The following is a 10,444-nucleotide window of genomic DNA, read 5'->3' as shown; positions in this document are numbered from 1 at the left end:
GGCACGTGTGCACACACTTGTGTGTCTACTTTCTGATGACGTCATACCCCACACATCCATCTAGGAAGCCCGGTCAACACGGGGCCCCTCACAGGGCTTGTCAGATGGCATGAGAGAAGGAAGCTAGGACACTGTGCTTTTTAACATCCTTCCAGGGACAGTGTGAGAATGGGGCCCAGTAAGAGGTGGTTGGATTAGCCACGACCCACGACCTCTGCGGCTCAAGCGGTGGTGGTGGTGGTGGTGGGGGGGGGGCGGGAGGAGCACATGTCCATCTTCAGTTACCAACTTCAGGCAGGCAGTCTGGAGCCCTGATCTACAGAAGTGGCAGTTCTTCAGCTGTGAAGAACACCAGGGTGCAGCTGGGAAACACTTATTTCCACGCAAAGGCCGCATGGGCACAGATTGAGCCGTGTGTCTGGGGACCACCAAGCGCGGGTGTGTTGTTGAATTTGCCCCAGGATCCGGAGTCATTAAGGCAAATGCTGCCCGTCTGACGCTCAGCCGCTAAGCACTGTCCATCACTTCTGCTGTGGGAAGCATGTCTCCATTTGTGTCCATCTCAAAGCTGCTAGGGTCTACGGAGAAAGAAGGGCCTTCTAAGAAGGCAGCAGCAGAGTGCACGGTCAGCAGCCAACCGTGAGATGAAGACATGAAGAAACTGGTGATCACCCAGGCCTTGGGTCCAACAACGGTGATCCGTACAGAAGTGGACACGGCAAAGTCCCATTCGGAGCATTTGCAGCCGCGCCAAGTATTAAAGCTAAGGCATGACTTAGCTTGAGTTACTAGAATGCCTGTCCCCAGTTGGGTGGGACCTTGGTCCCATTTCTGCACCATATTCTGAGGGATCCTGTCCTCTGACGGCCACGGGAGAATGAGATGGTGCTTTGGCCTTCTATAGCAGCAGGTGTCTCGGAGGTGTGGAAGTGGCCACACCTTTGGTTCTAGGTGGGAGGTCTGAGTAGCTGGTTTCTCTGGCCAATCTCAGTGAGGTTGGGAGGCCCAGGTGGGTAAGCTGGCCCCATAAAGCTTGTGTCTAGAGTGAACGCGCTAAGTTGTAGACAGAGGTTCTGGAGCCCCGCAGCTCTGTCTCTGTGCACAACAGGGCGTCCCTTCTACCCTTCTTTTTGAGGGTTAGCTCAGCCCCAAGCTCTTCCTGTGAGCGCAGATACCGCTGGCTCCCCTCCTGAGGCAGGTGGAGCTCCGGCAGTGGGCGGACTGCTGCACTCACTTATTTCCACAAAACAGCACCGAGGTGGGTTGCTCCTCTCCCCGCTGTGATGCTGGGCGCTCAGAAGACGGGGATCTGGTCTCTGCGGACCATGTCCAGGTCATCATCCAGAGTCAACAACACCTGAGGTGAGAGGGTTAGAGATGGGAAGGGAATATAAGTCCTGGCCACACCAAGTCCCTGCTTTCTCTTCATGACGCCCACAGACAGAAAACGACAAATCTCCTCAGCTGGTCTCACAGTTCTGAGTGATCCTCCATGCCTTGCTTTTAACTGGGGCTTATGGTTACTAAATTATAGCCCATTTATCAAGAGACTTAAATATTCATGAAGAGGGTTCTCATATGCTATTCTTGATGCTAGAGACATGACTGGGGGTAAGAGCGGCACCCATCCACCCGGAGCGCCCATTCACGAAAGGATCTTAAGCAGGAAGGAGGCACATGAGGCAGAACCCAGCATATCCCACAGTCCTTTGTGTGAGGCATAAATTACACTAGGGAGTAGGTGCTGCGGATGGTAAAATCTGTGGGTGAGGAGGCCTGGGTGGTCATTGCTTAGACAGTGACTAGGGGAAATGCAGTATAGCACTCACTGCACAAGAAGAAGGAGAGGAAGGATTCTAGGAGCTGGGGGGAGGGGGCGGTGAGGACACCACAAGAACACAGCCCACAGAACCAACTAAACAGGGTTCATAGGAGTTCACAGAGACTGGCCACAACCACAGACAGACCCTGTATGGGTCTGTGCTACGTCCTTGGCACGTACGCTATGGTTCTTATAGGGCTACCAGCCAGGGAGCGGATAGCGCTGACTCTTTTGTGTGCCTGAGACCCTTTTCCTCCTGCTGTGTCACATAATCCAGCCTTGATAGGAAGGGTTGTGCCCAGTCTTATGTAATTTACTATTCCATGTTCAGTTAGTATCCCTGGGAGGCTCGCTCTTTTGGGGAGGGGGTTGGGGATAGAGAAAGGGTGGATCTAGGGGAGAGGAGAAGGGAGAATGGATGGACTGGGAGGAGTGGGGGAGGGGAAATGCAGTTGGGATGTTATTTATGTAAAGAATAAAAATTAAAATAAAAAAGGAAGGAAGAAAGAAGGAAGAACAGGAGGGAGGAGAGAGGGAGAGAAAGAGAGAGACAGAAAGAGACGGGGAGAGAGAGAGGGCACATTCCTGTTCTGCTTCAATTCCCACCCCACACTGAACCATTTTGTTATCTTTTGTCCCTCCTATCAGAAAAGTCCAAGGGTCAGAGAGCGGCTGCACTTCCCACACTGGCCACTAGAGGGAAGCCCTGCTCTACTTTTGAGATTGCGTGTCTGGCCTCAGAGGGTTTGAAGCCATCTTGCAGTGACAACCCGGTTATCACCCCAGCCTGTGTTCAGGCACCACAGACATTGAATTGGGGGGAGGGGGAGGAATAAGTGCTGTAAGCGTGTCTACTCATGGATTCTGGGAAGGGGCACAAGCAAACTCAGGGACCCTAGATTTGGGACGTGCTCATTTGGTGGTTTCTTTGAGCTTCTCTTGGAATTTAATCTTCACAAAATACACAGTGAGACTGGAGGAAGGGAAAGAAGAGAGCCTGTGTGAGAAGGAGGAAGTCTGTGGATGAGAATTAGCCAATTAGCCCTCAGTGGTTCCCAGGGGATGCTGAGCATTTGAATCTGAAACCCAATTCCATCCAAGGGCACTGTGCAACTTAAGGAAATTAGTTTTGTCACTCTGTGTGTCCAAATATTGAAAAGTAGAGGAAAATGAAAGTTATAATAAGGTTATGACAAAGTTACAGAAAGTTATGACAAGGTTACAGAAAAACAAACCCACCAGGAGGTGATGGCCAATACACTGAATTGCGATGAAGAACTGCGGAGAATAACTAGAAGGAATAAAGAGGTGTGAGGACAGGAGCAGAGGGGAGCCCGGAGACTTCAGACAGAGCTGACTCACCAGGAAGGAGAAGAACAAGGCAGTAGCAGAGAGGAAGTGCCAGATGTCGTGGTCATCGAAGAAATCCAGCAGGACACACTCTCGGTTCTTCTCCCGGGATTCCGCTGGGGTTCTCTGTGGGGGGGGTGGGGACAGTGGGGTAGATGGAGGCAAGAGCCCCATGGTTCAACTATCTGAAGGCTTGGTTTGGGGAAGCTATAAAAATCCTACTAAGCGCTCCGAAAGTCAGCTTTCAAGGACTGTGTATACAATAGCTCATAGCAACGTTGACTATAGCGATGTTTATAACAGTCCAGACCAGAGACAAGGCCATCAAGAGATGGATGGACTGCTTACATGCACTGTGCTCTGCAATGGAGAACTTTTCAGTAGTTAGAAGACATGCTGCCGGGCGGTGGTGGCCACGCCTTTAATCCCAGCACTTGGGAGGCAGAGACAGGTAGATTTCTGAGTTTGGGACCAGCCTGGTCTACAGAGTGAGTTCCAGGACAGCCAGGGCTACACAGAGAAACCCTGTCTTGAAAAACAAAACAAAGCAAAACAAACCAACAAACAAAAGACATGCTGATGCAGGCCACACCATGGATGGCCTAGATATCATTACGCTGCATGGATAAACTCAGACTCAGAGGGCACATGGTATATGAATCTACCTCTAGGATAGTGTTTCTCAACCTGTTAGTAGAGGTTCCTTTGGGGATGGGGGGTTCACACATTAGATATCTTTCATATCTGCTATAGACATCACAATTCATAACTAGCAAAATTACAGTTCTGAAGTAGCAACAAGGTAGGTTTATGGTTGGGGGTCACCACCTCATGAGGAACTATATTAAAGGGTTGCAGCGTTAGGAAGCTTGCGGACTACTGCTCTAGGAAATGCCCAGACTGGCCACTCTATAGCCACAGAGGCGCGCTAACAGCTGGCAAGTACTAACGGTTCAAGGAGAAACAAAATGGCTGCCCTTGAGTTTTCTTTCTGGAGTCATACAAATGTTCTAAAATCAAATGTGCTGATGCTGTGGCAGAGCTGAGACTTCATGCATGTGCGTCAGACACAGCACCGGTTTCTGAGACCTCAGATTTTTCCTGTCTACAAGATAGACATAGTATCTGGCCCTGCCTTGCCCCGCCCCGCCCCACATTTGATGGATGACGACTCTGATGAGAGAGACTGTGACAATACGCTAATCAAGCGTTAAATATCTTCTGCAAACAGACTGTAAGAGAGAGTGAAGATCACGTTTGCAGTATCTACGGGGCTTTCAATTTCATGTAGCATTACCTCGGTAATGTCACTCGCCTACTATTTAAATGTGTTCGTTAAACCTTCTCTCCTCTGGAGAAGCTGGGAATTTAGATAATGGGGAATATTAAGAAAGCAAAAGAGCAAGAGAGGGAGGAAGGTTCCAAAAGGGATGGTGGAGAAAGAACTTGAGAGAGAGAGAGAAAGAGAAAGAGAGAGAAAGAGAGGGAGAGAGGGAGAACAGGCCTCTTACCTCCCAGCTACTGAGGTTCTGGAAGAAAAAGTACAGGGCGGCAGCCCACACCACGGCCGTGGCCACGATGCAGACGACGGGTAGGAAGAGGACCTTCTCAGAGCTCCGGAGCTGTGGAGAGACACCAACCACTCAGGCTGGAGCCCCCGCTGTGGGCGGGGCCCCCGGGCGGCCAGCCCCTCACGCACACTCACCTTCATGATGATGTAGAAAGCCAAGTAGAGCAGCAGGTTGCAGATGAAGATGCCCAGCATGTAGGAGGCAAAGTCCCTGGGCCGGTAGATCAGTCCAAAGAAGGCACTGTGGATGCGGGGTAGGGCGTTGGCAGCAGGTAAGAGGGGGTAACCACGAGTGGATCGGTAGCTGCTGCTGGGGAGTTCACTGAAAACACACTTTAAAATACAGGCCTGCGTGGTGTGATGGCAGGGACATCTTCTGAGAAATGCAGAGTAGGTGGGATGGCATATTATGAACCTCTGAATGCATTTGCACAAGTCAAGATGACCTTATCACCTTTTGGGATCACCATGTACATGTGGTTCCCTGCTAATGAAATGTCTTTAGATGCCTAGTAACAAGTATACAACTTAATAAATGATAAAACTTTTAATTTCTTACATTCACTTGTAGTGGCTTCACAGAGTTCTTTTAGGCAAATGCACTGTGAGGAGCCATCTTTCCTCGCTGGGTAAAATGGTTTTCCCAGAACCCTTTAGTGTTTTCATGAGTATAAACAGCACTGTTGGGGATCAGTGAACACTTGGGACATACTATATTTGTTTACATTTAAGATTATTAGTTTGGGGTGGAGAGATGGCTCAGTGGTTAAGAGCGCTGATCGCTTTTCCAGAGGTCCTGAGTTCAAATCCCAGCAACCACATGGTGGCTCACAACCATCTGTAATGGGATCCAAATGCCCTCTTCTGGTGTGTCCGAAGACAACCACTGGGTACTCACATATACATCGTTGAAAAAGATGCTTAGTTTATAAGACTTGATTACTGCAAGTAGGATTACCTCAGTAATTGGTTTGTCAGACTTTACAAGTTTATGCCAACTGTCCATATTTAATTTAGCACTGAAGTTTGCTCTGTCTGAAGGTTAACTTTAAGTTTGTTTCAAATTTCTATTCAGTATAACAAACTATTTGTAGCCCTCTACTCCAAGACAGGATTTCTCTGTGTATCCTTGGCTGGCCTAGAATGTGCTCTGTAGACCAGGCTAGCCTTTGTCTCCCATGTGCTGGGATTAAAGGCTATGCTACCACACCTGGCTGTAACTCTTCTTCTTTATCTCCCTATTTGAAGGACTTTTTTTCCTTTCTGAAAATAAATATACTTTAAAAACCTTTAGTGTGATGGATGGGAAACTGAGGCAGGAGGATTGCCATGAGTTTGAGGCGATCCTGGGCTACACAGTAAGGATAAGATATATCAAGACTAGATAGCAAGACCCTGTCTCAATAAGAAAAACTAACACAGCATAAAACAAAACAATTGTATCTTGACTTTAGGAAACAAAAAGAAATAATTGAAAAGTAGGGTTTTATCAAACTAAAATACATAAAATACAGTTCACAGAGTGAAGAGGAGAGAAAATAGTTGTCAATAATTCTAGATTGATTATGTTGGGCTAAAATCTGTCCTGGATAGTTTTTTTTTTTTTTTTTTAGCGATTAATTCTTGTGAAAGGGTCCAGCCCACTGTGGGCGGAGTCATCCCCTAGGTCCTGGGTTGTATAAGGAAGCAGGCTGAGTAAGCCAGGAAGCAGGCTCCTCCATGCGGTCCCTTCAGTTCCTGCCTCCAGGTTCCCGTCGTTAGTTCCTGTTATTACTTCCTTTGGTGACGGGCTACAGCTGTGGTCTGAAAGAAACCCTTCCCTGCATTTTGTCAGTGGGCTCATTGCATCAACAGGAAAGAAAAGAAAACATTCTCCAAAATAGAATTCACAAAACAATAACGCAAAAACCACGTAATACAACTTAAAAATGGGCAGCTGAGGGATGAGGGTCTGGCTCTGGGGTTAAAGTGCTTGCGGCACAAGCATGAGGACCTGAGTTCTAATCCCCGGGCATGCCAGAGCACACCATTAACGCCAGAGCAGAGACAGGTAGATCCTGGCGCCTTATTGGTCAGGCTGACTCATCAAAATACTAAGCTTCAAGTTCAGTGTGCGACCTTTTCCTGGAAAATAAGTGGAGAGCGATAGAGAAAACCCCCAGATCACAGCAGACGACCTGAATAGGTCCCTTTCAAAAGACTATATATATATGGTCAACAAAGATATGACATCATTGAGATCTAAGTTGACATGGTGTTTTGTCAGGACTTCTGTTGTCTTCACTCTGTTTGCTTTGACTGCACTGAGGATTGAGCCATTTATATTTTATTCTGAGAAAGGATCTTGATTAGATGTCCAGGCTGGTCTTGAACTTGGGATCTTCCTGCCTTAGTATCCCAAGTGTCTGGGTTATAGTGTGTACCAATACATCTGCTTCCACCCTTTTCATTCTGACTCACTGGTTTATATTTTTAATTTTGTATCAGTGCTTGCCTCTCTCTGTTTTATCATGTTTTTTTTTTTTAAAAAAAAACTATATTAGATTGCCTTATTGGGCTAGCCTATGCCAACCCATGTGGCAGCACATATGGCTATCTAAATTTAAATTAATTAAAACTAAATAAAAATCGAAAAGCCAGTTCCTCAGACACATTGGCTGCATCTCAACTTCACAATGTCCACATGTTAATACTTTTTATTAGACCTGTGTCGTACGGAACATTTATATAATTCCAGAACGTTCTATTAGATAATGTTGGAGCAGTTACTACATCCTGGACCCTTCCTTCCTTCTGTTACCCTTGCCTTTCAGAGACCATGGAAACTTGCCTAAGCACATAGTCTTTGTAATAAAAGCCTGGCCTCTCAGCTCTAGCTCTAATTTAAATCCACACATTAACTGGAGACCGCTATTTGTCTTCCAGCCCAGATCCTGGCAACTCTCTCCACTTAGATAAATTTTCTTTTATGTGTCCTAATAAGGCAATTAAACTATCAGAAGAAAGACACCTCATGTCTCTCAACATTTATTCCTAAGTAATTTGAGTGCTAAGCTGTTATTAACAGCCTAGAGTTTTATAGTCCGACTGACTGCATTTTAGATTATGTAGGAAATGCCACCCTTCCAGATGTTGAACTCCTCAGCTCACTATAGACTCTTGAGGGACTTCTCTCAGACTCGTCACTTGGCAATTTGGTACAAAACTGCTCTGCTCTTGCTCTGACTGTCCCCTGCACCCCCTCTCTCTGTCTCTTTCTGTCTCTCTCTCTCTGACATACACACACACATGCACACACATGAGTGCATGCACACACACACACACACACACACACACACAGGCTTTCTTCAGGGCCATATGGGAATGATTCTTCTGGGGGAAGACACAAATGGATACTGACCAGTAAGTAGATGCTGACATTTACAAACATGGGATCTGTATATACTGAAGATTGGTCGTAGACTGCTGCTGCTGTAAACATGATTGCATGTATGTTCCGATTGAGAGAATTAACATTTGGATTTTTATTTTATTTTATTTTGGTTTTTTCGAGACAGGGTTTTTCTGTATAGCCCTGGCTGTCCTGGAACTCACTTTGTAGACCAGGCTGTCCTCGAACTCAGAAATCTGCCTGCCTCTGCCTCCCAGAGTGCTGGGATTACAGGCGTGTGCCACCACCTGGCAAGAATTAACATTTGAATGCATAGATAAGAATGGACTTCGGGGCTGGAGAGATGCTCAGTGGTTAAGAGCACTGACTGCTCTTCCAGAGGCCCTGAGTTCAAATCCCAGCAACCACATGGTGGCTCACAACCATCTGTAATGGGATCTGATGTCCTCTTCTGGTGTGTCTGAAGACAGAAACAATGCACTTGTATGCATACAATAAATAAATAAATCCTTTAAAAAATGGACTTGGGCTAGTGTTCAGCTCAGTGGGAGAGAATTTGCTTAGCATGCTGGAGGCCCTGTTTCATCCATTGCACCAAAGAAAGAAAAGAACAGAGGTGAGCGAGACACAGTGCACACATCTATAACTTCAGCGGTCAGGAGGTGACAGAAGGCCAGCCTGGGCTACAGGAGACCTCGCCTGAGAGTGATTCTTTTAAAATAACATTCATGTTCAATACTCTATGCCTATTGGAGAGAGGGGGAAGAGAGGGAGAGAGAAAGAGAGAGAGAGAGAGAGAGAGAGAGAGACCCTCTGCCAGGGAATCACAAAATTATGTGTCATCAAACTTCACACCCCCTGATTGGACCTGACATCCTACAGGATTACATAAGAAAAGCGAGGACGATCACTTTGTCGCGTGGGGAGATGGCGTCCTTATGCATATCAGGAACAGGGACTCTTTTTCCTATCAAATGTCACAGAGCTGGAGAGCCACACAGAAGACTCACGTGCTTTTGAGGCATCGAGGAAGTGTGTCATGTGTCTGCGCCTGCTGGGCCTCTTGTCCCTGCTCCCCTGGGGAGGAAGGACCAGGGGAAGGAAGGGGACAAGGTGCGGGAGAGCGATAAGGCTGGAACAGAAAGAAGGCGAGGGAGAAAGAGCAGAGTCACATGCACACACACACACACATACACACATATACACACACATGCACACACACACACACAAACACACACACATGCATGCACACGCATGCGCGCGCGCACACACACGCACACGCACACACATGCACACACACGCACGCACACACGCACATACATGCACGCACACATGCACATACATGCTCGCACACGCACGTGCACATACACACACACACACACACACACACACGCACGCACGCACACACACACACACACACACACACGCACGCACGCACGCACACACACTCACCACATCACAAAGGAAGGAAGATGTACTTTATGAAAACTAATGTCTCAATGGTCATTATGCAAAGTTCTACAAAATAATTAAAATTATGTTGCATTTTTGCCCTCATGGGCATAATCCCTTCTTTCCTTCCTTCCTTTCTCTCTATCCAACCATCCATCCATCCAATCAATTTGTCCACATAGATATTTGCCTTGTTGAGAAAATTCTATCAATGCATCAACTATCAGCAAAGTGTGCTCTGCAAAGCGGGGAGGGGAGGGAAGGGGAGGGAGGTTAGAGGAAGCCCCTACTAGCGTACAATAGCTTCCTAGCGCTATTTAATTAAAATTTTTATTTAATTAAGATATTTAATTAAATATTTAATTAAAATATTTAATTAAAATTAAATTTATAAAATTAAAATTTTAATTTAATTAAAATATTTTATTTAGGTATCTATTTGTATATTTGAGCATATCACGGTATGTGTGTATGTGTGTGTGTGCATATGTGTAGGTCATGGGACAACTGGTGGAGTTGGTTCTTGCCTCTGACCCCGTAGGCTCTGAAGCTAACCTCAAGTTGTCAGGCTTTACAGCGTGTTCCTTCACCAACTGAGCCATCTCTCCAGTTTCCTAGTGCTTATTATTGGTTTTTTGCTTGTTTGTGGAAGGATTCCTTTTTATCAGCTCTCTGGGACAAGCAGTTTAACTGTCTCCTAAATTTCAGATTTCCTTGTAAAATGACAGCAAGAAAACATGTGAAACTACACATTACAGATATCAATAATGATTTAGAAAAAAAGCCACCATCTCCCATAATTCCACTTACAAGGACCAGTTAACCAGATTTCCCACAATGAGCAACACCATCCTGTCCT

At 46.4% G+C, this 10,444-nt stretch overlaps 1 protein-coding gene across 1 annotated transcript in view; it reads right to left on the bottom strand.

The window, feature by feature from the left end:
• Positions 1-10,444, bottom strand: part of Sidt1 (SID1 transmembrane family member 1) — a 97,676-nt gene that overhangs the window by 248 nt on the left and 86,984 nt on the right. The window contains exons 21-25 of the mRNA XM_052158081.1: positions 10,396-10,442; positions 4,878-4,983; positions 4,684-4,794; positions 3,185-3,298; positions 1-1,357 (exon numbers count right to left, since the gene is read on the bottom strand). The exon at positions 1-1,357 is cut by the window's left edge and continues 248 nt beyond it. Coding sequence (XP_052014041.1) covers positions 1,295-1,357; positions 3,185-3,298; positions 4,684-4,794; positions 4,878-4,983; positions 10,396-10,442 — 441 coding nt within the window. The 3' untranslated portion in view covers positions 1-1,294. The remainder of the gene's footprint in view (positions 1,358-3,184; positions 3,299-4,683; positions 4,795-4,877; positions 4,984-10,395; positions 10,443-10,444) is intronic.

Source organism: Apodemus sylvaticus, chromosome 15 (assembly GCF_947179515.1).
Source record: "Apodemus sylvaticus chromosome 15, mApoSyl1.1, whole genome shotgun sequence".
Classification (NCBI taxonomy): Eukaryota; Metazoa; Chordata; class Mammalia; order Rodentia; family Muridae; genus Apodemus; species Apodemus sylvaticus.
This window is presented reverse-complemented; position numbering and strand designations above follow the sequence as displayed.